At 43.6% G+C, this 25947-nt stretch overlaps 1 protein-coding gene across 2 annotated transcripts in view; it reads left to right on the top strand.

Moving 5' to 3' along the window:
• LOC132382062 (tau-tubulin kinase 2-like) overlaps positions 1–25947 on the top strand; it is a 377848-nt gene that overhangs the window by 227643 nt on the left and 124258 nt on the right. For both annotated transcript variants that reach the window (XM_059951917.1, XM_059951909.1), the window contains exon 11: positions 2647–2878. In XM_059951917.1, coding sequence (XP_059807900.1) covers positions 2647–2878 — 232 coding nt within the window. The remainder of the gene's footprint in view (positions 1–2646; positions 2879–25947) is intronic.

Below are 25947 nucleotides of genomic sequence, written 5' to 3'. Positions count from 1 at the left end.
GAGAGAAAATTTAATTTTGGAATTCAAAATAAGGATTGCTACAGTGTTTTTCATTGTTTCCAGTTATCCAAAGGAACTATCCCATTATGATAGTAACCTCCCTGTTTGCTGGAGAAATTGTGGAAATCAAAATGCAAATCATTATCATATTTTTTGGGACTGCCCTGTTATCAAAAATTCTTAGAGGGGATACACAATGCCCTACAAGACATCTTTAAGTATGAAATACCCTTGGAGAGTAAGACCATATATTTTGGATATATACCTCAAGAATGGTTGAAAAGAGATAAATATTTAATGAATATACTGTTGGTGGCTGGTAAAAAGACTCTTATTAGGAAATGGTTATCACAGGAGAGCATAACTTTAAATACATAGATGGAAATTACAATGGACATGTACAAAATGGAGAAGATAACAGCATCTGTTAATTATAAGCTGGAAAAATGGGTTAACTACATAATGCCTCATAGGCCTGATTTTATTCTTACAAATCAATGAAGCTGTTGTAAAAAAAAAGATCACTCCCTGCTTGTACATAGTTGTTTCCTTTTGCTTGTTTTTTCTTTCCACTCTTTTCTTTAAGTGTACCCCAGATAAATACTTTGTGGAGGTTTGTGATATATATGTACAATGTCTGAAATACATCTTCTGGAAATGTTTGATGCTGAACTTCAATAAAAAAATCAATTACAAAAAAAAAGAAAATGCCAAAAATGTCAGGCAGCAGAAAAGCTAATATTTTAGGCTATGACCTTGTAACCCCTGTAACATTAACTATGTTGCTTGACATGGTGAGTATTTGCACTTTTAGTGTTAGAGATGCACCTCCAAATTGTATATATTTTCCCACAAATAGCATTGTGACAAACAAATAATCTGTGATTTTGTCTGAAGGGAAGTTATTCATTAGAGTAGCTACAAGAGTTTCTCAAATACTTGAGTGCCATGAAATCTTTCATCCAGAGACATTTTTCATTGAAAAGATGATATCTGTGATGGTGATGCACTTCAACAGTGCTACTGTGGATTCCGTTAGCTTTTTGCTTGGATCTCCAGTGACATGATCTGCTGGTTCAAATGAGAATGCTATCAGTGTAATGGTGACCAAATCTTTCGACAAAAATATATGCAGACTAATTTTATTTATGTATTTAGCTGTGAAAAAAGAGCACTTACTAACTTCTCTTTTTAACTTTCTTCTTTCCACCTACCCCACCCCACACTTCATTTGATTGACCTATGCAACATTTTATTTGTTATCAACAAATAGTCTTGTTTGGTATTTTATGGCAACTGTAAAGCAGTACACAATCTGTTCATCTTTTTCTCATAACCTTTTCGATACTGTTATCAGTCTTTCCCCAGTAACTCTCCTAAAACTGGGGAAGTATTGGAAATAACCCTTGACTCATCACTGGTGGAACTATTTAAAACCATCTAATGGAAAATGGTTTTAAATACAAGTAACACACACAAAAAAAATGCTGCCTGGCCTGCTGCATTCCACCAGCACTTATTGTGTGTGTTGCATGAATTTCCAGCATCTGCAGATTTCCTCTTGTTTGCTTTTTAAATACAAGTAACTTTGTTAACAAACAAAGTTTGTTAACTTTGTTTACTTGAATAACAAATCTGCCTGCCAGTGTATTACTTTCCCTTCCAGGTCATGTGTAACCAATCTCTCTGATCTCCTCTGCCTCATGAGAGATCCTAACGGTGCAGAAATCGGAATCCCTGCCCAACGTCAGTTTTTCAGCCATTTACCATAGCTGCCTCCTCTTACCCTTGTTAATACATGGCACTGGAAGTAATCTGGGGATTACTACCTTTGAGGTCCTGTTTTTTAATTTCTTCCCATAGGGAGCTTCTACCTCCTGATATTTACTCTGCAAACTTCATCCCTTTCTCTACCTGTGTCATCTATGCCAGCATGCACAACAACTTGCAGCTCTCCTCCCCCTTAAGAAATATGGTGCATCATGGTTAACTGGCAAGACCCTTAATCTCTTGGTGTGTTTGACATGCATAGTTGTCAAATAATAAGGAAATGTTAACTGACCAACATTAATCACCACATATGATTGAAAGAATGTAGCATTAGGCGGGATATATTTTTGGAAAGTGACTGTGCTCAATATAAGAACATGACATGTACTGTAGGTGCTATAGCATCTCCCTATGTAAATAGCAGAATCATTCATTGATTGAAAACAGTTTTTACAAATAACAAGACCAATATTTGAAGGGGTCAAGAATTTTATGGCATAAAGGATTTTGTCTCATCCTGCTTTTGGAAGATCATGTTGGTAAATTAGTCCCTTTCTCTTGCTCATCCACTTTCAACTTTAACTGTTTGACTTTTGAAGATAACAATGGAAGCTGTTCCCAATGTTTATATAAGCAATGCTCTCCAGGTTACTAACCCATTTCCATTTAATCCAGGGGTTCCCAACTTTTTGATGTCATGGACCCCTACCATTAACCAAGGGGTCTATGAACCCCAGGTTGGGACCCCTGCTTTCATTGATAAAACTGCTATCAAAAGAAATACTTTTTAATAAGTTACAGAATTTTCTATCTTTAATTCCTCACCATGAAAACTATATGACTATATGAGGTGTCTTTGTGCTTGTATTTTGACAGAATTGCTAATGCTTCACTGGTGCCAGGAGATCTGATGAAAGAAAACACTGATGAGGTATTGCAAGATGAGCAGCTCAGTGATGGGGAGAATGCTATCCCAGACATAATTTGCCCTGAAAGGATGGCAGAGTCTCAAGGATCTCAAAACCCACAGACTCCCTATGTTGGAGAGAAGGATGTTTGGGAAGAAATGGACATTAACAGGAACAAAATGAAGACCTCTGGCTGTAAGGTAAATTAGATTTGGTGTCTGAAATAAGGACAGCAGACTTGCAACGATGAAGCAAAGCCATCATGTCACGTTTAAATTGGATTTCTGCTCACCATCTCTAACAAAATCGCAAATTATGCTTGCTTGGAAGTTACCTTATTGAGTTGTTGTTAGGAGTCTACTGCATTTGCAGCAATTCTGACATCATAGATATTTCACGTTAATGTAAGTTGGCTCTTCCCAGGCAAGCATGAAAAAAATCTTCAATATAGATCCTACAAAATAGTGAATAAGAAATTACTGACATTCATAATTTTGGACTCCTACTTGATTTGGAACTTCACACTTTGGTTGCCTCAGGTATGCAAGCTAATGTTTTTATATGAAAAAGGCTCGCATTTCTCATGAGAGGGAATGGGTTCCAGGAAGCTAAGTGGGAGAATGAAATGGACAGGAATGCTTTGCATAGACTTAATGGGCTAAATGGCCGTCTACTCTGTTTAAGAAGTATTTAATGAGTTTATGGGGATTAATATGCAGAAACTGGGAAGAAAAAAATTCAGTGATTTGACATTACAGGGATGTTCCCAGAACTTGAGGACACGTGTTATAGGAAACAGTTGAATAGATTAGGACTTTATATCTTAGAGTGCAAGAAAATGAGGAGAGATTCAATAGAGGTATATAAATTTGAGGGATTATAGATAGGGTAAATGCAAGCAGGCTTTTTCCACTGAGGTTGGGTGAGAAACTAGAGGTCAAGGGCTAAGGATGAAAGGTGTAAAGTTTAAGGGGAACATGAAGGGGAGCTTCATTCAGAAGGTCGTGAGAGTATGGACGAAACTGCCAGTGTAAGTTCAAAGGTTCATTTAGTATCTAAGTATACAATTCTGCAATTTTTTCTTCAGATAGCCATGAAACCAAGAAAGAAAAGAACAGCAGCACAATCATCAACCCCCAAATCCATCCTCCCAGCACAAAAAAAGAGCAAAAATGGAACAGGCACATTGACTCCCAAATCCCCCTCCCTTGCACTAAAAAAAAAGAGAAACAAAGGGTGAAAAACAGAATACAGCAAAACCATAAGACTGGGAAAAAAAAGTCCTCAGTCCAAGTCCACATTCAAAACGCAGAAAATCTGGGCAAATTTTTCCCTCCTCATAGCAGAACAATCTCACCAATGATTTAAAAAAAAAGGCGATCTCCTTTCTCACAGCAGAGTGATCTCACCAGTGTTTTTTTTTAAAAAAAGCAGACAGCTGGCATTTCAACCTCCCTTGTCACTTTAATCAATGAACAAGTTCAAAGGAAATTTATTATTAAATATATATTTGTCACATATAAAGTGGATTCTGCTTAATTTGTCCATTGATTAATCAGGGCAGCTGCTTATTTGGGTTAACTCTTAAAGAACAAAACCTAATGGAGAAAATAGCTGTATTCCCTTTGCTTATTTGTGACACTATGCAGCTTAATTAGGACAGGAGACTGTTGCTGAACAGGTTCAAAATAGCATTAGTTGCGTACACTTGCATTTGCAAGCAAACAGTTCTTAAATAGTGTCAGTTGCTTGTGTTTGTGTTTAAGAAGCAGAGATTTTTGTCACTGATAGTTGGTGAGAAATGAGCAGTAAGACCATTTGGAGCTGATTTGCTCATTGCAGCTTCAAACATTCAGGCTTCGAGATGCCAGAAATGGCTGGGATTGAAGATAAAATGTTTTCATTACTTCAAGTTAGGAACTATAAAGAATTTGAAGGTATTGACAATAAGATTTGGAGGACACTATTGCCAACGGCATTCTGTGAAGTCTGTCCATTTTCTGTATTAAGTGTCTGCTGATTTTGTTCATTTACCATCAAAAGAACACGACACAAAAAAATAAATTTATTATCAAAGCACATATATATCAAGGTATATAACCCTGTGATTCATTTTCTGGCAGGCATACTCAATATATTCAATAACTATAATAAAATCAATGTAAGACTGCATCAACAAGGTGGATAACCAGTGTGCAAAAGACTGCAAATACAAAAAGAAAGAAAATAAATAAATAAGCAATAAATACTGAGAAATTGTTATGAAGAATCCCTGAAAGTGAGCTCATGGATTGTGGGAACAGTCTAGTGATATGGCAAGTGAAGTTGGGTGAAGTTAACCCCTCTGGTTCAAGGTCTTGGAGCTAATTGATTAGCTTTAAGGGGAAATAGTATTGAATCCAGAGCTGCAGTCAATGAAGAGCATCCTGATGTATACACATTTACTGTCCAGATGTTCCAGGCTTGAGCGAAGAGTCAATAAAATGGCATCTGCAGTTGTTGTGGTTGTATGTTCGGTTTCAACTTGTAGGAGGTGCAGGGATGGGAGGGCTATGGAAGGCTGTGGTCCAGGAGCAGGTCTATCAGCCTTTGGGAATATCAGTGTGAAAAAAGGGCAGAATCAAAATCAGTTTTAGCATCACTGACATATGCAGGGATATTTGTTGTTTTGCATACTTTAAAATTACTGTAAAATACAATGAGAATGTATAAAAATAAATAGTGCAAAAAGAAAGCAAGATAGTGAGGTAGTGTTCATGGGTTCACTTCAGAAATCTGATGGCAGAGGGGTAAAAGCTGTGCCTGAAACACGTGTCGTTAGGCTCCTATCTCATCCCTGATGGTATTAATGAGCATACCCAATGGGTAAATCCTAGAATGTGTAAGAATGATGAAAGCCCTTAACTCTGAGTGGAGTCATCGGGACGCCTTTGTGACGGCGTTTTTTTAGCAGGCCAAGTTGCTAGCTCAACGCACAACCCAGCACGGATAGAAAGCGTGCTAGAGAGCTGGCGGGATTCGAACTCTTGTGCCTTCGCTCCAAAGTCCAGTGCTGATGCCACCAGCTGGCTGCCTTCTTGAGGCATCACCTTTTTAAGGTGTGTGTGTGTGTGTGTTTTGGAGCAGAATTAGTCCATTTGGCCCATCAATTCGTCTGTTCTAATATTTCATGGCTGATCCAATTTACCTCTCATCCCCTGTATTCTTTCATTCAAGAATCTGTCAACCTCTGCTTTAAATACAATTGGCCCTCCTTATCAGCGAGGGATTGGTTCCGGGACCCCTTGTGGATACTAAAAATCGCGGATGCTCAAGTCCCTTATTCAATCTGTCTCAATGCGGTAGTCCTTAGGACCCAGCGGAACCCTAGACCTTATTTAACCTGCCTCAGTGCGGTGGACATTAGGACCCGACGGTTGAGCTCTGAATTGCAGTGTTTCTGTTCACGAAAATAATCACGATCACGTTTGAAAATAAAGTGGAAATAATAAAGCGATCGGAAAGAGGTGAAACGCCATTGGTCATTGGAAAAGCATTAGGCTACAATCGGTCAACAATCAGAACAATTTTAAAGGATAAGGTGAGAAAGGCCCTGCCCCAATGAAAGCTGCAATTATTACTAAGCAACACAGTGGTTTAATTATGGGGTTTTTAATCCTCCACATCAACCAGGCACGGGCGTGGTCTGTCACAGGATCAAACTTGGGAACTTCTGTTCCCGAGCCCGGCACTGAAACATACATTCTTAAGTGTTTTATATGGATAGAAAGGTGAAATATATACTATATACTAAGACAAACATTAGACTAACTGATGCTAAATAATTCTAGATGTACCTGTTCCATTTTACTTAGTAAGGGAACTTACGATTTTTTTTCGATCCCGATTCATGGTATCTACGCACATCCTCCCGTATACTTTAAATCATCTCTAGATTACTTATAATACCTAATACAATGTAAATGCTATGTAAAATAGTTGTTATACTGCATTGTTTAGGGAATAATGACAAGAAAAAAAAGTCTGTACATGCTCGAACAACAAGTGCTGGAAGAGCACTTCTGAGTTTTCTCGATTCACAGTTGGTTGAATTCGTGCATGCGGAACTCGTGGATAAGGAGGGCTGACTGTATGAATAAAGACTTTGGCTTCCATAGCTGTCTGTGGCAAAGAATGCCACAGATTCACCACACTCTGGCTAAAGAAATTCCTCCTTATCTCCATTCTAAAAGGACTATCTTCTATTCTGAGGTCATGTCCTCTGGTCTTAGACTCTCCCACCAGAGGAAACATCCTCTCCACATCTATGTATCATGGCCTTTCACCATTCAATAGGTTTCAATGATTACATCCCTTATTCTCTGAATTCTAGTGAATACAAACCCAGAACCATCAGTCGCTCTTTATATGATAAGCCATTCAATCCTGGAATCATTTTCATGAATCTCCTTTGCACCCTCTCCAGTTTCAGCACATCCTTTCTAAGATAAGGGGCCCAAACAATACTCCTAAATGAGGCCTCACCAGTGCTTTATAAAGTTTCAACATTACATCCTTGCTTTTATATTCTAGTCCTCTTGAAATGAATGCTAACGCTGCATTTGACTTCCTCACCACAGGCTCAACCTGGAAACCTTTAGGGAATCTTGCACAAGGACTACCATGTCAAGTCACTTTATTTTGTATTTCCTCTCCATTTAGGAAATGGTCAACCCTTTCATTTGTTCTACCAAAGTGCATTACCATATACTTTCCAAAACCGTTCTCCATCTGCCATTTCTTTGCCAATTTTCCAAATCTGTCTAAGTCCTGTAGCCTCTCTACGTCCTCAAAACTACCTGTTCCTTCATATCGTCTGTAAACTTTGCAATAAAGCCATCAATTCCATCATCCAAATCTTTGACATATAACGCAAAAAAAAAATTGTCCCAACACAGATCCCTGTGGAACACCACTAATATAACCATATAACAATTACAGCACGGAAACAGGCCATCTCAGCCCTTCTAGTCCGTGCCGAATCACATGCAGCCAACCAGAAAAGTCTCCCTTTAGTCCCACTCTTTGCCTCCTGCCAATCAGCTACTGCTTTATCCATGCTAGAATCTTTCCTTTAATACCTTGGGCCTGTAGCTTGTTTAGCAGCCTGGTGTGTCACTTTGTCAAAGACCTTCTGAAAATCCAAGTACACAACATCAACTGATTTCCCTTTGACTATCCTCTTGTTACTACTTCAAAGAATTCCATCAAAGTTGTCAGGCAAGATTTCCTCTTGAGGGAATCATGCTGACTACGGCCTATTTTATTATGTGCCTCTAAGTACCCTGAGACCTCATCCTTAATAATTGACTCCAACATCTTCCTGACCACTGAGGTCAGAGTAACTGATCCATTCTTCTGCCTCTCTCCCTTGAATTTTCCAGTCTTCTGGAACTATTCCAGAATCTAGTGATTATCTAGTGATTCTTGAAAGATCATTACTAAATACTAATTGAAAGATCATTACTAATACCTCCACAATCTCTTCAGCCACCTCTTTCAGAACCCTGGGATGTACACATCTGGTTTAGGTGACTATTTACCTTCAGACCTTTCAGTTTCTCAAGAACCTTCTCCCTAGTAATGGTTACTTCACACACTTCATCTTCCCCCCCCCCCCCACCCCCGGACACCTGGAACTTCCACCATACTGCTAGTGCCTTCCACAGTAAAAGCTGCTGCAAAATACTTACTCAGTTTGCCCGCTATTTTGTGGTTCCCCGTTAGTATCTCTCCAGCATCAATTTGGTATCCTTTTTTATATTATTGGCTAGCTTACTTTTGTATTCCATCTTTACCTTAAAGACTTTTTTAGTTGCTTTCTGTTGGTTTTTCAAAGCTTTCCACTCCTCTAATTTCCCATTAATCTTTACTCTATTATGTGTCCTCTCTTTGGCTTTTATGTTGGCTTTGACTTCTCTTGTTAGCCATGGTTGGTTATGTCATCTTTTCTTTAGAATATTTCTTCCACTTTGGGATGTATCTATCTTGTGCTTCTGAATTGCTTCCAGAAATTCCATTCATTGTTGCTCTTCCATCATCCTTGCCAGTGTTCTTTTCCAGTCAGTCTGGCCAACTCCTCTCTCATGGCTCTGTAATTTCCTGAACTTCTCCTGTAACACTGATACATCTGACTTTTCCTTCTTAAATTTCAAGGTGAATTCTATCATATTATGATCACTTTCCCCTAAGGGTTCTTCTAGATCCCTAATAAATTCTGGTTCATTGCACAACACTAAATTCAGAATAATTGATCCTCTAACAGGCTCAAACAAGAGCTGCTCTAAAAAGCCATCCCATAGGCACTCTAAAAATTCATCCCTCCCACACCCACCGATAATCCACCAACCTGATTTTCCTAGTCTCCTTGCTTATTGAAGCTGTGTCTAGCCACGTAGTCATGAGTGTAAAGTGGGTAGAGCACACAACCTTGAGGTGCACCTGCATTGGTTGTCACCAAGCAGGAAATGTTGATTATGTATGATTTAACAAAACTCTTCAAAACAAGATAAAAACATTTTCTTCCACAATTGATACAAGAAAGCAAAAACTTAAGTCTATTACGCGAACCCAGTAAAGATTGTTTATCCTTGTAATTTGCTGGTTATAAAAATATCATAGCTTACTCAAGATTCTAATAGATTGAAAGGCTCAATTTTTAAACAATAAATTTAAAGATATTCAAGGGTTCAGGATGAATTTTTTTATGATGTTAGCAATTGTTTGGTCCTCCTTGTTTGGATAGAAAGAAACGTACCTGACTGTTGTGAAATATCAATAATCTGGAAGGTGGATGGCTCAAATCTGATCATCTTTGAAGGTCTTAAAATTGCGGAGAATGTATTTCAGTTTGGTGCCTAATTGTAACGATCAAATAGAAGCTGAAAGGGGATGAAAGGACATAGTGCTAGAAGCAAAACTGAGTATCATGTGAGGTGCCAAAGACCAAAAATTGGAATAAAGTTGGTTTATTACTGGTATATGTAATGAGGTACAGTGAAAAATTTTGTTTTAGACCATAGACCATTAGACATAGGGGCTGAATTAGGCCATTTGGCCCATTGAGTCTTCTCTGATATTCAATCATGGCTGATCCTTTTTTGCCTTCTCAGCCCCACCTCAGTTTTGTATTGCATTCATTCATATCATTTCATTACAACAGTGCATTGCAGTAATACAAGGATAAACAATAACAGAATACAAAATCAAGTATCACAGATACACAAAGTGCAGTGAAAGGCAGACAATAAGATGAGAGGCCATAACAGGGTAGACTGAAGTCAAGAATCCAGCTGATTGTATTAGGAGATGATTCAAGATCCTTGTACTAGTGGGACAGGCGCTGTTCTTGAGCTTCAGGCTTTTGTTTCTTCTGCCCGTTGGGAGGGTTGGTGAGAAGAGTGAGCTCTGGGGTAGATGAACTCATTAATTTTCTTGGCTGCTTTACTGCGGGAACAAGAAGTATAGACATTGTCCAAGGAGGAGAGGCTGATTTGCTTAATATGTTGAGCTGAGCTGTGGCCACATCTCTGCAGCTTCTTGCCGTAATGCAACCAGATAGGATGCTTTCAATGGTGTATTGGAATTGGTTTATTATTGTCACATATACTGAGATACAGTGAAAAGCTTGTGTTGCATACAGTTCTTTCAGATCAAATCATTAACATGATTTGAGCGTGAGGTAGAACAAGGTAAATAATACCAATGAAGAATAAATTATAACAGCTAAAGCAAAGTGTTGTGAAGGTAAACAATAACAAGGTCGATCGTCAAGTCAAGTCCATCTTATTGTATGAGGGAAATATTTAATTGTCTTGTATCAGCAGTGTAGTAGGTGTCCTTAACACTAGTGGTACATACTTTCAGGCTTTTTTTTTTATCTTCTGTGTGATGGAAGAAGGGAGAAGAGGGAATATCTAGGGTTTGTGGATCTTTGATTATGCTGGCTGCTTTATGAAGGTAGTGAGAAATCTAAATAAACAGAATCCGTAGAGGGGAGGCTGGTTTGCATGGTGTGCTGAGCTGCATGCACAACTCTCAAAGTCAAGGTACATATATATCAGCATATACTACCTTGAGATTCATTTCCATATACAGGAAAATGAAGTACAATAAAATGTATGCAAAACTACACACATTCTCAGGTTTGTTAGAGCTGTTGGGGAGGGTTTAAACTAATTTGGTGGGGTTTGGGAACTGGAGTGAGGAGACTAAGGATAGGATGGGTGGTAAAAAAGTAAATAAAGCTTGCAGTCAGACTGTCAGGTAAGTCAGGCAGATGATAGGTCAAAATTGCAGTCAGTAGGGTGAGTATCAGTGCATTGGGGATGCAGAATACAGCAAGTACAGTACTCAAAAGTGTTATATCTCAATGCATGGAGTACAGTATAAGAAAGTAGGTGGATGATCTTGATGGCACTACTGCAGATTGTCAGGTATGATGTGGCCATCACTGAATTGTGGCTTAAGGATTGCTGTAGTTGGGAGGTGAATGTTCAAGGTTACACGTTATATTGGAGGGTTAGAAAGGGAGGCAGAGGGGGTGGCACGGCTTTGCTGGTAAAGAATGACATCAGATCAGTAGAAAGATGTGAGATAGGATCAGAAGGTGTTGAATCCTTGTGGGTTAAGTTAAGAAACTGCAAGGGTAAAAGGACCCTGATGGCAGTTATATACAGGCCTCCAAACAGTAGCTGGGATGTGGACCACAGATTACAACAAGAAGTAGAAAAGGTCTCTGTCAAAAGAGCAATGTTATGATAGTCATGTGAGATTTCAACATGCAGGTTGATTTGGAAAATCAGTGGGAAAAGATCTCGAGAGTGAATTTGTTGAGTGCCTATGAGATGGTTTTTTCAAGCAGTTTGCCATTGAGCCTACTTGTGGATCAGCTATACTGGATTAGGTGTTATGTAATGAACCAGTGGTGGTTAAGGTAAAAGAACCCTCTGGAGGCAGTGATCACAGTATGATTGAGTTCAACTTGAAATTTGATAGGGAGAAAGTAAAGTCTGAGGTAAAAGTATTTCAATGGAGTAAAGGAAATTAGAGTGGTATAAGAGAAGAATTGGCCAAAGTAAATTAGAGGGAGATGCTGGCAGGGATGACAGCAGAGCAGCAATGGCGCGAGTTTCTGGGGAAAATGAATAAAGTGCAGGATAGATGTGTTCCAAATATGAAGAAATGCACAAGTGGCAAAATAATACAACTATGGCTAACAAGTGAAGTCAAAGCTTAAGTAAAAGGCAAAAGAAAAAGCATACAACAAAGCAAAAATTTGGGAAGATAGAGGATTGGGAAGCTTTATAAAAACCTACTGAGAGCATCTAAAGGAATCATTAGGAGGGAAAAGATGAAATATGAAGGCAAGCTAGCAAACAATATTAAAGTCGATAGTAAAAGCTTTTTCAAGTATGTAAATAAAAAAAATAGGAGACCATAAGATATAAGAGCAGAACTAGGCCATTTGGCCCATCAAGTCTGCTCTGCATTCAATCATGAGCTGATTCAATTCTTCCAGTCATCCCCACTCCCCTGTCTTCTCCCCATATCCTTTGATGCCCTGGCTAATCAATAACCTATCTATCTCTCCCTTAAATGCACTCAATGACTTGGCCTCCACAGCCATTTGTGGCAACAAATTCCACAGATTTACCACCTTCTCACTAAAATAATTTCTCCAAAAAGAGAGATGAGAGCAGATATAGGACTACTAGAAAATGAAGCTGGAAAAATAATAACGGGGGACAAGGAGATGGCAGATGAACTAAATGTGTATTTTACATCAATCTTCACTGTGCAAGACCCTAGCAGTGTGTCAGTTGTTGAAGGGTGTTTGGGAAGAGAAGTGAATGCAGTTACTATTACAAGGGAGAAGGTGAAAGTCAAAACGGTATATAAGTCACCCAGACCAGAGGAACTGCACCCTAAGGTTCTGAAAGGGGTAGCGGTGGAGATTGTGGGGTTATTAGTAATGATCTTTAAAAAAAAAAATCATTGGTCTCTGGCATAGTGCCAGAGGACTGGAAATTTGCAAATGTCACTCCACTCTTTAAGAAAGGGGGAAGGCAGCAGAAAGGAAATTATAGACTAGTGAGCCTGACCTCAGTGGTTGGGAAGATGTTGGAGTCAATTGTTAAGGAGGAGGTTATGGAGTATGGTCTTATAAATAACCAGTGTGCAAATACAGTAAATTGTGGAAATACGAATAAGTATAATATATGATTTGTTAAGTCCTTGTAAGTGAGTCTGTAAGTTGTGGAGTCAGTTCAGAGTTGAGGTGAATGAAGCTATTTCACGAGCTTGGTGGTTGTTGGGTATTAACTGTTCCTGAACCTGGTGTGGGACCTAAGGTTCCTGTACCTCCCTCCCGATGGTAGCAGTGAGTAGAGAAGAAGGTGAGGTCCTTGATGACAGATGCTGCTTTCTTGTGACAGTGCTGCATGTAAACATGCTCAGTTGTGTGGAGGACTTTGAATGTGATTAGACTGAGCTGTATCCACCACTCTCTGTAGATTTTTAATACTCCTGGGCATTGGTGTTTCCATACCAGACTATGGTGCAACCAGTTAGTATACTTTCCACTGTGTATTTATTGAAGTTTGTTGAAATTTTAGATGACATGTGGAGTCTATGCAAACTTCTAGGAAAGTAGAGGGACTATTGTGCTATCTCTGTGATGGCACTTGTACTGGTCCTAGAATAGATCCTTTGATATGGTAATGCCAAGGAATTTAACCAGTCACATGCAGAGTTGTTGCCATACCAAGCAGTTATCTATTCAGGTAGGATGGTTCCTGTGGTGCATCGATTAAAATTGGTAATGATCAACAAGAAGATGCCAAATTTCATTAACCTCCTGAGAAAGAAGAGGCATTGGTGAATTTGCTTTGTCATGGCATTTACATGGTTGGACCAGAACAGGTGATTGGTAATGTTCACTTATAAGGATTTAAAGCTCTCAACCTCGATTTTCATGTAGATAGGAACATATCATCTGCCTACCTTCTAGAAGTGGTGAGGATCAAAAGGGACATTACAAATGCCTTCAGCCATTGAGGAAATAGAGGCACTGGTGTGGTTTCTTGGACATGGCACCTATATGGTTGGACTAGTACAAGTGCTGGGTGCTGTTTACACTGGGGAACTTGAAGCCCTCAGTCATATTTGTCACAAACAGTATATTTTTCCAGTGGTTGAATGCCTAGGGCAGGGGTCAGCAACCTTTACCACTGAAAGAGCCACTTGGACCCGTTTCCCACAGAAAAGAAAACACTGGGAGCCGCAAAACCCGTTTGACATTTAAAATGAAATAACACTGCATACAACGTTTTTTTTTGCCTTTATGCTATGTATAAACAAACTATAATGTGTTGCATTTATGAAATTGATGAACTCCTGCAGAGAAAACGAAATTACATTTCTGCATGCAACAAAAACATTTTGAACTCCGAAAAAAAGACGTTGGGTTGAAAGTTACTTTTAAGTAAAATATTCAATGTCTATTTGAGTCCTTCTTGTATTTATGAAAAACGCCGAACTTAAATTTTCCGCCAGCAGCAAACCAAAAATAACGTCAGCCAGCTGTCATCCTGAAAAATGAAAGGACTATTTCACTGAACTATGAAAAAATATGAATATAAGTAAAATAATAGGCAATTAAAATATTTATCATACTTGGTTAATGGGATTTCTGCTCCTGGACCTCAGCGCACAGCGTCTGCACATCAGGGCTGTATGATGTCACCTTCATCTTTACACAGGATCGCAAGCTGTCATCTGTGAGGTTTTCAATATCACTCCATTTGTGTTTCTGAGCAAGAACGGCCTTCTGACGGGCAACATCTTCAAGGTCTGCTGTCAAGCGTCTAAACTTGGACACCCATATGTCTTTGTCGGCTATGTCGGCCAGTTCCATCTCAAGATCAGGTTGACTCACACCTGCCAATGCAGTCGTATTCAGTAGGGAAGGATCGATGCTTAAGGGAGTGACCGGGAAGGATAATGTGTTTTTTTCCTCTCTGAACTCACAGAAGCGTTTCCCAAACGATGTTTGCATTGCGATGATTGCAGAATGTAAATACTCCGAAATTATCATGTCGTGACCTTGTTTGAACTCTCTCAAATTGGGGAAGTGAGACAAAGTGCCTTTCTGTAAATCTATGGCAAGCACTGTCAACTTGCGCTCGAATGCCAAAACATCCTCCAACATGTGCAGGGCTGTACGTCCTTTCCCCTGAAGAGCTGTGTTCAGCGTGTTCAGGTGCGCTGTCATGTCTACCATGAAGTGTAGCTTTTCCAGCCACTCTGGCTGTTCCAGCTCAGGAAAGGTGAGCCCTTTGCTGCCCAGGAAAGTTTTCACTTCTTCCAGACACGCGACAAAGCGTTTCAGCACCTTCCGTCTGGACAGCCAGCGATAAAAACACGTTGTAGCGGTGTCAGTAAACTGCAGTCAAAGATAGCTTTATTCGAACTAAACAGCCTTGCTTTTAAGCCTCCCTCAACCCAGCCCCCATGGACGCAGATGCTGCAAAAGACGCGTACTCACAAACCCCCGTAGGCTATCTCCCTTAGCCGGAATGCCGGCTAATTGTGAGCCGTTTCGGATGTGGCAGGAAATGTACAAGATCACCATAATTACATTTCAAAAGCTAACAAACTAACATAAAATACATTTTAATTAAATACTGACCAATTATTTCCCAAAGCCACAGGGAGCCGCAGCACAGAGGTGAAAGAGCCACAAATGGCTCGGGAGCCGCAGGTTGCCGACCCCCGGCCTAGGGGGTATGCATTTAAGGTGAGGGGAAAGATTTTTACACAGTGGTGAGTGCCTGAAATGTGCTGCCTGGGGTGGTGGTAAAGGCAGAATCTTTTGGTACTTTAAGAGGTGTTTAGATAGGCACATGAATGGGAGGAAAACAGAGGGATATGGACATTGTGTAGGCAGAAGAGATGAGTTTAGTTGGCCATTTGTTTACTAATTGCTTTGGCACAACATTGTGGGCCAAGGGATCTGTTCTTGTACTGTGCTCTTCTATGTTCTGTCTCCACTTCGGTATCATTGATGAAAATGGGTGCACTGACCCCTATCTGAAGTCAGTGACCAGCTGTTTTTAGGTTTGTTGATGCTGACGGAAACATTGCTGCCATGACACCATGTCACTGGGCTCTCTATCTTGTACCTCTACTCCAACTCGTGTTTACTTGAGATTTGCCCTATAACTGTGGTGTCACCTGCAAACCTGTAGATAGAATTTGAGCAGAATCTTGCCATGCAATTGTGAGTGTATAGGGAGTAAAGCATCAAGAACTTGGTGTTTTCTTACCATTGTTTGCTGCTGTCTTAAAGGAATTTATAATATGAAATGTATTCATATTAGAGATGCTTATTAAATGAAGCAGCCTCTAAAGATCTGAAGACTAATGATTTTATGAAGCTACTATTCAATGGTAACCTAAAAGTACTAGCACAAGTTTTTGAATTGAGTTTCAAAGCCAAAATTAGGTTGTTGTCCATAAATTCAAATGCACATGTTGCATAATAATTAGTCATTAGTTTTCTGGGACTGATCAAATTAGAATTGAACCCTATTAGTTGCCATGGAATATAAATTTATTCTCCATTAGTTTCCAAGGAAATGGCTAATGGTTTTGAACACCTTTTAAGCACTTAATATATTTATATTTGCTTCCTACCTTGTTTCTTTTAGATGCAGCTACTTGATTACTGTTTATTTAACCTTCAGTAACATGCCGGAGGTACCTATTGGGAGAAAGATAAAGTCAACTTCAATACAAATTATTCATCTTTTTGCCTTCATAAAGTGCTCTCCAAGAAAGCATTCTATTAAGAGCATGAGAGATTCTGCAGATGCATTCTTTTAAAAGACTAGGTTAATGCTTAATTTGCATGTTTTAAGACAAAAAGGGAAAATACTAGCATTAAATCCAAGATAAGAGCTTAAGCAGTAAAGCAGCAGGCCTGAGCAGTACTTTAGAGCTTGGTGAAGGTTGACCAAAATATTGATTAAAAAGTAGAAAATTGTGTAAACTAATGAGAACCATGAAAAAACAAACTGACTAAGCAATTAAGTAGGCATGTAAAAAAATGACAAACAATAACAAGTGTTATAAACATAAGAGATGTCCTCCTCCTTCAAAGAACAAGTTCTCCCTTCCTCCATTATTGATACTGCCCTCACCTACATGTCCTCGATTTCACGGACATTTGCCCGCAACCCCATCTTCCTACCACCATAACAGGGTTAACAGTTCCTCTTGTCCTCACCTTCTACCCCATGATCCTCTGCATCCAGCACATCATTCTCCATAACTTCTGACATCTTCAACAGGATCTTACCACCAAACACCTCTACCTTCCCCTCCCCTGCTCTCTGCTTTCAGCAGGGATTTCTCCCTCTGTGATTTCTGTGTCCGTTCATCCCTCCTCTGCACTTAGCCCTGCAAGTGGAAGAAGAGCCGCACCAACCCATTCATCTCCACCCTCACCTCCGTTCAGGGTCTAAGACAGTCCTTCCAGGTGAGGCAACACTTCACTTGTGAATCTGTTGGTGCTGCCCACTGTATCTGGTGCTTCCGATGTGCCTCCTCTACATTGTTGAGAACCAATGTACATTGAAGGATCATTTGTTGAGAATCTTTGCTCTATCCATAAAAAGCAGGAGTTCCCTGTGACCAACCATTTTAATTCCAATCTCCATTCCCATTCTGACATATCGAATCTACTCACGGGTTGGAGGAGCAACTCCGCATATTCCGTCTTTGGTGGCCTCTAACCTGATGATGTGAGCATGAACTTCTTGAACTCCTGGTAGATTTCCTCCTCCTCTTTCCCTCTTCTCTTTACCTCAGCTGCATATCACCTCCCCCCGGTAACCCTGCTGCTTCCCTTTCTCCAATGGTCAATTCTCCTCTCCTATCAAATTCCTTCTTCGCCAGCCCTTTACCCTTTTCACATCTCACCTCCCAGCTTGTTACTTCAAACCCCTCTTGCCCCACCTACTGGTTTAACATCACCCTAAAGCTTGTACTTCCCCCCCCCCCCACCTACTGGCTTCACTCATCACAAAGCTTGTACTCCGCCCCCCCCCACCTACTGTCTTCACTCATCACAAAGCTTGTACTTCCTCCCCCCACCTACTGTCTTCACTCATCACAAAGCTTGTACTCCCTTCCCCCCACCTACTGTCTTCACTCATCACAAAGCTTGTACTCCCCCCCCCACCTGCTGTCTTCACTCATCACAAAGCTTGTACTCCCCCCCCCACCTACTGCCTTCATTCATCACAAAGCTTGTACTCCCCCCCCCCCCCACTTACTGGCTTCACTCATCACAAAGCTTGTACTCACCCCCACCTACTGTCTTCATTCATCACAAAGCTTGTACTTCCCCCCCCCACCTACTGTCTTCACTCATCACAAAGCTTGTACTCCCCCCCCCCCACCTACTGTCTTCATTCATCACAAAGCTTATACTCCCCCCCCTCCCCCCCACTTACTGGCTTCACTCATCACAAAGCTTGTACTCACCCCCACCTACTGTCTTCATTCATCACAAAGCTTGTACTCCCCCCCACCTACTGTCTTCATTCATCACAAAGCTTGTACTCCCTCCCCCCACCTACTGTCTTCATTCATCACAAAGCTTGTACTCCCCCCCCCCCCCCACTTACTGGCTTCACTCATCACAAAGCTTGTACTCACCCCCCCCCACTACTGTCTTCACTCATCACAAAGCTTGTACTCCCTCCCCCCCCACCTACTGTCTTCACTCATCACAAAGCTTGTACTTCCCCCCCCACCTACTGTCTTCACTCATCACAAAGCTTGTACTCCCCCCCACCTACTGTCTTCACTCATCACAAAGCTTGTACTCCCTCCCCCCCACCTACTGTCTTCATTCATCACAAAGCTTGTACTCCCCCCCACCCACCTACTGTCTTCACTCATCACAAAGCTTGTACTCCCTCCCCCCCACCTACTGTCTTCACTCATCACAAAGCTTGTACTCCCCCCCACCCACCTACTGTCTTCACTCATCACAAAGCTTGTACTCCCTCCCCCCACCTACTGTCTTCACTCATCACAAAGCTTGTACTCCCTCCCCCCACCTACTGTCTTCACTCATCACAAAGCTTGTACTCCCTCCCCCCCACCTACTGTCTTCACTCATCACAAAGCTTGTACTCCCCCCCCACCCACCTACTGTCTTCACTCATCACAAAGCTTGTACTCCCTCCCCCACCTACTGTCTTCACTCATCACAAAGCTTGTACTCCCTCCCCCCCACCTACTGTCTTCATTCATCTCAAAGCTTGTACTCCCTCCCCCACCTACTGTCTTCACTCATCACAAAGCTTGTACTTCCCCCCCCACCTACTGTCTTCACTCATCACAAAGCTTGTTCTCCCTCCCCCCACCTACTGTCTTCACTCATCACAAAGCTTGTACTCCCCCCCACCCACCTACTGTCTTCACTCATCACAAAGCTTGTACTTCCTCCCCCCACCTACTGTCTTCACTCATCACAAAGCTTGTACTCCCCCCACCTACTGTCTTCACTCATCACAAAGCTTGTACTCCCTCCCCCCCCACCTACTGTTTTCATTCATCACAAAGCTTGTACTCCCTCCCCCCCACCTACTGTCTTCACTCATCACAGCTTGTACTCCCTCCCCCCCACCTACTGTCTTCACTCATCACAAAGCTTGTACTCCCCCCCACCTACTGTCTTCACTCATCACAGCTTGTACTCCCTCCCCCCCCACCTACTGTCTTCACTCATCACAAAGCTTGTACTCCCTCCCCCCACACCTACTGTCTTCACTCATCACAAAGCTTGTACTCCCCCCCCCCCACCTACTGGCTTCACTCATCACAAAGCTTGTACTTCCCTCCCCCCACCTACTGTCTTCACTCATCACAAAGCTTATACTCCCTGTCCCCACCTACTGTCTTCACTCATCACAAAGCTTGTACTCCCTCCCCCCCCCACCTACTGTCTTCACTCATCACAAAGCTTGTACTTCCCCCCCCACCTACTGTCTTCACTCATCACAAAGCTTGTACTCCCCCCCACCTACTGTCTTCACTCATCACAAAGCTTGTACTCCCTCCCCCCCACCTACTGTCTTCATTCATCACAAAGCTTGTACTCCCCCCCACCCACCTACTGTCTTCACTCATCACAAAGCTTGTACTCCCCCCCACCTACTGTCTTCACTCATCACAAAGCTTGTACTCCCCCCCACCTACTGTCTTCACTCATCACAAAGCTTGTACTCCCTCCCCCCCACCTACTGTCATCATTCATCACAAAGCTTGTACTCCCTCCCCCCCCACCTACTGTCTTCACTCATCACAAAGCTTGTACTCCCTCCCCCCCCACCTACTGTCTTCACTCATCACAATGCTTGCACTTCCTCCTCCCCACCTACTGTCTTCACTCATCACAAAGCTTGTACTCCCTCCCCCACCTACTGTCTTCACTCATCACAAAGCTTGTACTCCCTCCCCCACCTACTGTCTTCACTCATCACAAAGCTTGTACTCCCTCCCCCCCACCTACTGTCTTCACTCATCACAAAGCTTGTACTCCCCCCCCACCCACCTACTGTCTTCACTCATCACAAAGCTTGTACTCCCTCCCCCACCTACTGTCTTCACTCATCACAAAGCTTGTACTCCCTCCCCCCCACCTACTGTCTTCATTCATCTCAAAGCTTGTACTCCCTCCCCCCCACCTACTGTCTTCATTCATCTCAAAGCTTGTACTCCCTCCCCCACCTACTGTCTTCACTCATCACAAAGCTTGTACTTCCCCCCCCACCTACTGTCTTCACTCATCACAAAGCTTGTTCTCCCTCCCCCCACCTACTGTCTTCACTCATCACAAAGCTTGTACTTCCCCCCACCCACCTACTGTCTTCACTCATCACAAAGCTTGTACTTCCTCCCCCCACCTACTGTCTTCACTCATCACAAAGCTTGTACTCCCCCCACCTACTGTCTTCACTCATCACAAAGCTTGTACTCCCTCCCCCCCACCTACTGTTTTCATTCATCACAAAGCTTGTACTCCCTCCCCCCCCACCTACTGTCTTCACTCATCACAAAGCTTGTACTCCCCCCCACCTACTGTCTTCACTCATCACAAAGCTTGTACTCCCCCCCACCTACTGTCTTCACTCATCACAGCTTGTACTCCCTCCCCCCACCTACTGTCTTCACTCATCACAAAGCTTGTACTCCCCCCCACCCACCTACTGTCTTCACTCATCACAAAGCTTGTACTTCCTCCCCCCACCTACTGTCTTCACTCATCACAAAGCTTGTACTCCCCCCACCTACTGTCTTCACTCATCACAAAGCTTGTACTCCCTCCCCCCCACCTACTGTCTTCATTCATCACAAAGCTTGTACTTCCCCCCCAACCTACTGTCTTCACTCATCACAAAGCTTGTACTCCCCCCCCCACCTACTGTCTTCATTCATCACAAAGCTTATACTCCCCCCCCCCCCACTTACTGGCTTCACTCATCACAAAGCTTGTACTCACCCCCACCTACTGTCTTCATTCATCACAAAGCTTGTACTCCCCCCCACCTACTGTCTTCATTCATCACAAAGCTTGTACTCCCTCCCCCCACCTACTGTCTTCATTCATCACAAAGCTTGTACTCCCCCCCCCCCCACTTACTGGCTTCACTCATCACAAAGCTTGTACTCACCCCCCCCCACTACTGTCTTCACTCATCACAAAGCTTGTACTCCCTCCCCCCCACCTACTGTCTTCACTCATCACAAAGCTTGTACTTCCCCCCCCCACCTACTGTCTTCACTCATCACAAAGCTTGTACTCCCCCCCACCTACTGTCTTCACTCATCACAAAGCTTGTACTCCCTCCCCCCCACCTACTGTCTTCATTCATCACAAAGCTTGTACTCCCCCCCACCCACCTACTGTCTTCACTCATCACAAAGCTTGTACTCCCCCCCACCTACTGTCTTCACTCATCACAAAGCTTGTACTTCCTCCCCCCCACCTACTGTCTTCATTCATCACAAAGCTTGTACTCCCTCCCCCCCCACCTACTGTCTTCACTCATCACAAAGCTTGTACTCCCTCCCCCCCACCTACTGTCTTCACTCATCACAATGCTTGCACTTCCTCCCCGCCACCTACTGTCTTCACTCATCACAAAGCTTGTACTCCCTCCCCCACCTACTGTCTTCACTCATCACAAAGCTTGTACTCCCTCCCCCACCTACTGTCTTCACTCATCACAAAGCTTGTACTCCCCCCCCACCCACCTACTGTCTTCACTCATCACAAAGCTTGTACTCCCTCCCCTACCTACTGTCTTCACTCATCACAAAGCTTGTACTCCCTCCCCCCCACCTACTGTCTTCATTCATCTCAAAGCTTGTACTCCCTCCCCCACCTACTGTCTTCACTCATCACAAAGCTTGTACTTCCCCCCCCACCTACTGTCTTCACTCATCACAAAGCTTGTTCTCCCTCCCCCCACCTACTGTCTTCACTCATCACAAAGCTTGTACTCCCCCCCACCCACCTACTGTCTTCACTCATCACAAAGCTTGTACTTCCTCCCCCCACCTACTGTCTTCACTCATCACAAAGCTTGTACTCCCCCCACCTACTGTCTTCACTCATCACAAAGCTTGTACTCCCTCCCCCCCACCTACTGTCTTCATTCATCACAAAGCTTGTACTCCCTCCCCCCCCACCTACTGTCTTCACTCATCACAAAGCTTGTACTCCCCCCCACCTACTGTCTTCACTCATCACAAAGCTTGTACTCCCCCCCACCTACTGTCTTCACTCATCACAGCTTGTACTCCCTCCCCCCACCTACTGTCTTCACTCATCACAAAGCTTGTACTCCCTCCCCCACCTACTGTCTTCACTCATCACAAAGCTTGTACTCCCCCCCCCACCTACTGTCTTCAGTCATCATAAAGCTTGTACTCCCCCCCCACCCACCTACTGTCTTCACTCATCACAAAGTTTGTACTCCCTCCCCCACCTACTGTCTTCACTCATCACAAAGCTTGTACTCCCTCCCCCCCACCTACTGTCTTCACTCATCACAAAGCTTGTACTCCCCCCCACCTACTGTCTTCACTCATCACAAAGCTTGTACTTCCCTCCCCCCCACCTACTGTCTTCACTCATCACAAAGCTTGTACTCCCTCCCCCCCACCTACTGTCTTCATTCATCTCAAAGCTTGTACTCCCTCCCCCACCTACTGTCTTCACTCATCACAAAGCTTGTACTTCCCCCCCCACCTACTGTCTTCACTCATCACAAAGCTTGTTCTCCCTCCCCCCACCTACTGTCTTCACTCATCACAAAGCTTGTACTTCCCCCCCCACCTACTGTCTTCATTCATCACAAAGCTTGTACTCCCCCCACCTACTGTCTTCACTCATCACAAAGCTTGTACTCCCTCCCCCCCAACTACTGTCTTCATTCATCACAAGGCTTGTACTCCCTCCCCCCCCACCTACTGTCTTCACTCATCACAAAGCTTGTACTACCCCCCACCTACTGTCTTCACTCATCACAAAGCTTGTACTCCCCCCCCACCTACTGTCTTCACTCATCACAGCTTGTACTCCCTCCCCCCACCTACTGTCTTCACTCATCACAAAGCTTGTACTCCCTCCCCCACCTACTGTCTTCACTCATCACAGCTTGTACTCCCTCCCCCCACCTACTGTCTTCACTCATCACAAAGCTTGTACTCCCCCCCCCCACCTACTGTCTTCAGTCATCATAAAGCTTGTACTCCCCCCCCACCCACCTACTGTCTTCACTCATCACAAAGTTTGTACTCCCTCCCCCACCTACTGTCTTCACTCATCACAAAGCTTGTACTCCCTCCCCCCCCACCTACTGTCTTCACTCATCACAATGCTTGTACTCCCTCCCCCCACCTACTGTCTTCACTCATCACAAAGCTTGTACTCCCTCCCCCCCACCTACTGTCTTCACTCATCACAAAGCTTATACTCCCTCCCTCCACCTACTGTCTTCACTCATCACAAAGCTTGTACTCCCTCCCCCCCACCTACTGTCTTCACTCATCACAAAGCTTGTACTTCCTCCCCCCCACCTACTGTCTTCACTCATCACAAAGCTTGTATTCCCCCCCCACCTACTGTCTTCACTCATCACAAAGCTTGTACTTCCCCCCCCACCTACTGTCTTCACTCATCACAAAGCTTGTACTCCCTCCCCCCCCACCTACTGTCTTCATTCATCTCAAAGCTTGTACTCCCCCCCCCCACCTACTGGCTTCACTCATCACAAAGCTTGTACTTCCCTCCCCCCACCTACTGTCTTCACTCATCACAAAGCTTATACTCCCTGTCCCCACCTACTGTCTTCACTCATCACAAAGCTTGTACTCCCTCCCCCCCCCACCTACTGTCTTCACTCATCACAAAGCTTGTACTCCCTCCCCCCCACCTACTGTCTTCACTCATCACAAAGCTTGTACTTCCCTCCCCCCCACCTACTGTCTTCACTCATCAGAAAGCTTGTACTTCCCTCCCCCGCACCTACTGTTCACTCATCACAAAGTTTGTACTCCCTCCCCCACCTACTGTCTTCACTCATCACAAAGCTTGTACTCCCTCCCCCCCACCTACTGTCTTCACTCATCACAAAGCTTGTACTCCCTCCCCCCCACCTACTGTCTTCACTCATCACAAAGCTTGTACTCCCCCCCCCCACCTACTGTCTTCACTCATCACAAAGCTTGTACTTCCCTCCCCCCCACCTACTGTCTTCACTCATCAGAAAGCTTGTACTCCCTCCCCCCCCACCTACTGTCTTCACTCATCACAATGCTTGTACTCCCTCCCCCCCACCTACTGTCTTCACTCATCACAAAGCTTGTACTCCCCCCCCACCTACTGTCTTCACTCATCACAAAGCTTGTACTTCCCTCCCCCCCACCTACTGTCTTCACTCATCAGAAAGCTTGTACTCCCTCCCCCCCCACCTACTGTCTTCACTCATCACAATGCTTGTACTCCCTCCCCCCCACCTACTGTCTTCACTCATCACAAAGCTTGTACTCCCCCCACCTACTGTCTTCACTCATCACAAAGCTTGTACTTCCCTCCCCCCCACCTACTGTCTTCACTCATCACAAAGCTTGTACTCCCCCCACCTACTGTCTTCACTCATCACAAAGCTTGTACTTCCCTCCCCCCCACCTACTGTCTTCACTCATCAGAAAGCTTGTACTCCCTCCCCCCCCACCTACTGTCTTCACTCATCACAATGCTTGTACTCCCTCCCCCCACCTACTGTCTTCACTCATCACAAAGCTTGTACTCCCTCCCCCCCACCTACTGTCTTCACTCATCACAAAGCTTATACTCCCTCCCTCCACCTACTGTCTTCACTCATCACAAAGCTTGTATTCCCCCCCCACCTACTGTCCTCACTCATCACAAAGCTTGTACTCCCTCCCCACCTACTGTCTTCACTCATCACAAAGCTTGTACTTCCCCCCCCACCTACTGTCTTCACTCATCACAAAGCTTGTACTCCCTCCCCCCCCACCTACTGTCTTCACTCATCACAAAGCTTGTACTCCCCCCCCCCCCACCTACTGGCTTCACTCATCACAAAGCTTGTACTTCCCTCCCCCCACCTACTGTCTTCACTCATCACAAAGCTTGTACTCCCTGTCCCCACCTACTGTCTTCACTCATCACAAAGCTTGTACTCCCTCCCCCCCACCTACTGTCTTCACTCATCACAAAGCTTGTACTCCCCCCCCACCTACTGTCTTCACTCATCACAAAGCTTGTACTCCCTCCCCCCCACCTACTGTCTTCACTCATCACAAAGCTTGTACTCCCCCCCCACCTACTGTCTTCACTCATCACAAAGCTTGTACTCCCTCCCCCCACCTGCTGTCTTCACTCATCACAAAGCTTGTACTCCCCCCCCCCCACCTACTGTCTTCACTCATCTCAAAGCTTGTACTCCCTCCCCCCCACCTACTGTCTTCACTCATCACAAAGCTTGTACTCCCCCCCCCCCACCTACTGGCTTCACTCATCACAAAGCTTGTACTTCCCTCCCCCCACCTACTGTCTTCACTCATCACAAAGCTTATACTCCCTGTCCCCACCTACTGTCTTCACTCATCACAAAGC

Source organism: Hypanus sabinus, chromosome 2, assembly GCF_030144855.1.
Source record: "Hypanus sabinus isolate sHypSab1 chromosome 2, sHypSab1.hap1, whole genome shotgun sequence".
Taxonomy (NCBI): Eukaryota; Metazoa; Chordata; class Chondrichthyes; order Myliobatiformes; family Dasyatidae; genus Hypanus; species Hypanus sabinus.
This window is presented reverse-complemented; position numbering and strand designations above follow the sequence as displayed.